At 34.7% G+C, this 4,364-nt stretch overlaps 1 protein-coding gene across 1 annotated transcript; it reads left to right on the forward strand.

Moving 5' to 3' along the window:
• The first annotated feature begins 399 nt into the window (after positions 1–399).
• Positions 400–3,506, forward strand: LOC124892810. Its single transcript, XM_047404014.1, has 2 exons — positions 400–911; positions 3,395–3,506. The coding sequence occupies exons 1-2, from the start codon at positions 400–402 to the stop codon at positions 3,504–3,506; spliced, it is 624 nt and encodes a 207-aa protein (XP_047259970.1).
• Positions 3,507–4,364: the final 858 nt, after the last annotated feature.

The raw sequence follows: 4,364 nt of genomic DNA on the forward strand, positions 1-4,364 counted from the left end.
GGGCAATCTATAAGTAGACCACCAAGATTTAATGGACAGTATATTGGGTGGTGGAAAACTAGGATGCTTGACTTTATCATGGCTGAAGATAGTAAACTAATGGATATAATCCTGGATGGTACTCATGTTCCCATAAAAGAAGTAAAAGAAGTAGATTTTACAAAAATGGTCATCAAAAGTAGGAGGGAGTTCAATGATTAAGATAGAAATAAGATTGAGAAAAACTATAAAGCTAAGAAACTATTAGTTTGTGGCATAGGGCCTGATGAGTATAACGGGATTTTTGCATGTGAAAATGCTAAAGAAATCTAGGATTGCTTAAAAACTTCTCATGAAGGAAATATTGATGTGAAGGATTCTAAAGTTGACATATTGACAACACAGTATGAAACCTTCACTATGGAAGAAAGACAGACAATACAAGAAATAAATACAAGATTCACCTCCATCACAAATGAGCTACACTACTTAGAAGAGGTGATTCCATTGTTTAAAAAAGTGAGGAAGATCTTTGTTGTTCTTCCCAAGCAATGGAAAAGAAAAGTAGATGTTATAACTGAGGTAAAAAACTTAAAAACCCTCAACGTGGATGAGTTTACTGGAATTGTAAAAACTCATGAGCTCAAGAAGCAACAAGAGCTAGAGAAGAAAGATTCCAAAAGGGAAAAATCTCTGGCATTGAAGGCTTCAAAGTTTGAATCAAGTGAAGAAGAGACTAATGTTGACTATATGGCAAGCAGAATCGTTAAAGCAATGAAAATGAGTGGTCAATTCCGAAGAAGAAGCAAGGGAAACAATGTTGAGGTATGTCACAAATGTGAAATTCCTGAGCATTTTATCAAGGACTGTCCAATGCATAAAATGGTTCATCAGGATTGCCTTAAGTATGCGGGTGACAAAGGAATGATAAGGTACTAGGTCCTTGATAATTCAAGAAGGAAGGTAGAAGTTGAATATGCTATAAATCAAGATCTGGCAGTATGGGGAGCCTTTTCCAGTGATTCAGGTGAAGATGAAAAGACTGGAGATATTTCTATGCTAGCAGTGGAAGATGAGAAAGTGATCTTTGACACCTAGTTTACGTTTATGGAAAACACTGAGGATGAAGAAGAAGATGAGGTAACACTCTCAAACATTAAAGAAAACCTAGAAAATTACTCTGCTAGAAAAGTAAAAAAAGCTTGCCAATATGTTGATTGATTCTATGTGTGAAATTATTAATGAAAAAAATGCTCTAGAATAAAAGATGGAGAGTCAAGAGCTTGAGTTAATTGCTCTAACTGTTTAAATATCTAAAACTGAAGAGCAGGTTACTAAATTAAAATCTAAAAATTCAAGCTTAGTCAATCAACTGGAAAAAGCTAATAGTACCTGTGATAAAAAATGGTTAATACTCTAGAAGAAAGGATTGAAGATCAGGAGCTTGACCTGATAGCTTTGACTCTCTAAATATAATAAATCGAGAAACAAGTTGCTAAGATGAAACTTGAAAAATTGAGTTTGGTAAGTCAATTAGAGAAAGAAGATGGTTCCACTTATAAAGAGAAGAAAAAAGTCTCAAATTTTAGGTTGAGCTTGAAGAAAATTTAAAGGATTATCGAAGGCTTCTCATAACTACACTTTAGGAGAATGAGGAGTTAGAAACCTGGTCCGTCTAAGGGAAGAACTTAATAAATTCCTATAATGGACTGCATCTTCTCATATCCTTTCTAACTTAACTAATCAAGGTGCTAATAATAGGAAGGGGCTTGGTTATCAAGAAAGAATCCAACCTCGTGGGTCTCAAGGGACAATTTCTCATAATGCAAAGAACAAGGTTCACAAGCCTCTATGCACTTATTATGGAAAAGATAGGCACAAAAGGAGGAATTGTTAGAGCTAAGATGAATGTTTCCAAATATATTTAGTAAAGAAATGCTCAATCTAAAGGTCTTAAGCCTCACAAAATTGTGAAAAGATATTCTCTACCGAAGTGGGCTAAAAGGGATTTGATCACACCATCGTCCTATTATTGGGAACTCAGACTCAAGTGAGTTCCTAAATCTAGTAAGTGATCATGATTATAGGCATGAGAAGGGGATTACAGTCAATAATAGCTTGTTGATTGAAAAAGTTCAAAGCTCAATGATGAAAGGCCTGATGTGCTCTCTCTCTCAAGCTACTTCTAGTGAAGGTGTCTTTTTGTGAAAAGAGAATTTTAAGAACCTAATTCTAGCCTATGAAAGCTAATATTCAACAAGAAAATACGTGAAACTTATGTTCTAAAGGAATCCCCAAAATGACCTTTAGATATGATGAATGAAAATGCTCTAAAAAATTAACTGAAAAGGTATTTTGTAGTAAGTTAAGAAGAGTGCATGTAGCTCCTAATTTGTCAGGAAAATCATTAATACTTGGTGGCAGTAAAGATGATGACCAAGGGGATAAAAGATGAATATGAGATTTGATTCTCAGGAACCCAGTCACTAAGAAATTCATCTCAGATAAAGAAGCTTCAGAAGCCTTAATTAAGTCAAGTATGGGACTTCGTCCCCAGACCTGCTTTTGGGAACAAGTTCTAAGCAAAAAAAGGGTATGAAAAGATTAAAGCATGATACTGACTTAACCTAATATATGAATCAATATTTCTCCACAAAATTGGCTATGTTCAGGAGATATGTATCCTTGATATAGTGGGTACATATGAGTCTAACTCAGTACTTTACCCTTGCAGGTATGAACCCATAGGAACAACTTAGGAAGTGGACAAAACTGACAAGCACAAACATGAAGATTCACTCAAGGAAGAGGGATTTGGTCTTATCTCTTAGGTTAGTATCACTACAGTATGCATTAATAATCATAAAATATACTGTCTGAGAAAGCCATGTATTTTTTCCTTCTCTTACAAAAGATGTTAATTTATTTGCAAAATGAAGAGTAACTCTTTTCAAAACCAAACATGTCATTCTCTGATGATAAGTATCACCTCTTCAAATTGCTAAAATAGTCTACTTCTAGTCTGAGTCTCAACTCATCACTTGTTGCCTCCACTAAACCAAACTGGCTTGTCTTACTCTCCTTCACTTAAAAAGCCAAATTGATAATACATTTATCAAATACCTTGATTCTTCAACAACCAAAGCCATAGAAAACTTTGTCTTAGGTCCTCTAAGTCAAAGTTTTATAACCCTGCTGGAATGAAGCAAAAACACATATATTGTGAGAAGAAAGAAAGCTTCTAAAGGACATAGTTCTAAGAAGGAAAAGTTGCTATTAAAAGAATAGGGGCGAGTAATGAGTATTTGAATTGCTAGCTATTCAGGAGAAGTTGGAAATGGAAATAAAGGAGTTAAAAATCAAGTCAGCTATCTATGATACTGGATTAAATGTATTTGACATTTTTGAATCAAAGGTTATCCTCTGAAGGACTAGGTTCCACTAATGAATATGCAGATGGAAATGCAAAACTCCAGGCAAGAATGGCTAAATTGAATGCTGAAGTGAAGATTTTACCAAACATTTAGTGGATACTTACATTACTATAGCTGCAAGAACAGAGTACTGCTTCAGTCCTTTTCACCCAATCTTCCTTTCACTTGAGCTCTATTATCCTCATTCGCTCATCAACCTTGTGTCAGTTCCATATCCTGGTTCTCATAATGGCTTTTAAAGATAGTTATCTTATGATGATTATTTTATGTTGTCGCACTGGTACTGACTATTATGAGTGAATGAATTTTTAGTTTGTGTATCTCATTTTTCTCCTTACTTTAGAGTTGTTCTACATGTTTGTAACCCCAGTAGCCATGAGTTAACTAATGCTTTCTTATCCTTACTCTTAGTTTATTGTTACTTCTTTTCAATGATTCCAAAAAAAGGGATACTGAGTTCATGTAGTAGGGACCAGGTGCCAGGTAAATTGAGATGCAAACCTAAAGAGAGTCATATTGATGGGGGAAGTGTGTAAATACAAAGGTACCAAATAAAATAAAGGTGCATAATAATTGGGGAAAGTTTTTGTTGTAAGAGACAATAAAGGGATAGTTCCCTATGTTGCATGATAGAGAAAGCATAATGATAGGGGAAACATTCATGTTCAGTTGGTAATCACTCTGATTAAATGTCATGAATGTGAACTAATGCTAAAATTGTATGGTTTGGTTTATCATCATCAAAAAGGGGGAAAATTGTTATATGTAGTTTTGATGATGAGCAACTAAACTAAGAGGGACCAGGTCCCTAGATGTTCAAAGTACAGTATAGTTAGCACGCGCCTTCTGCATAATTTTGTCATCTTATGTAACAAACTTACAGGTGCTATTTTGTGCTATTTTATACTGACTTGGACAGCTGGTCCAATTATCTTTCAAGCCCTAATCATC

The sequence above is a fragment of the Capsicum annuum genome, unplaced genomic scaffold, assembly GCF_002878395.1.
Source record: "Capsicum annuum cultivar UCD-10X-F1 unplaced genomic scaffold, UCD10Xv1.1 ctg5091, whole genome shotgun sequence".
In the NCBI taxonomy this organism is placed as follows: domain Eukaryota; kingdom Viridiplantae; phylum Streptophyta; class Magnoliopsida; order Solanales; family Solanaceae; genus Capsicum; species Capsicum annuum.

Excerpts from the sequence above, each read along its gene's own strand:
- LOC124892810 (XM_047404014.1), top strand. The coding sequence starts at position 400 with ATGGAAGAAAGACAGACAATACAAGAAATAAATACAAGATTCACCTCC. Across the intron at positions 912-3,394 it reads GGTGACAAAGGAATGATAAG|GTTATCCTCTGAAGGACTAG; the intron begins GTACTAGGTCCT and ends TTTGAATCAAAG.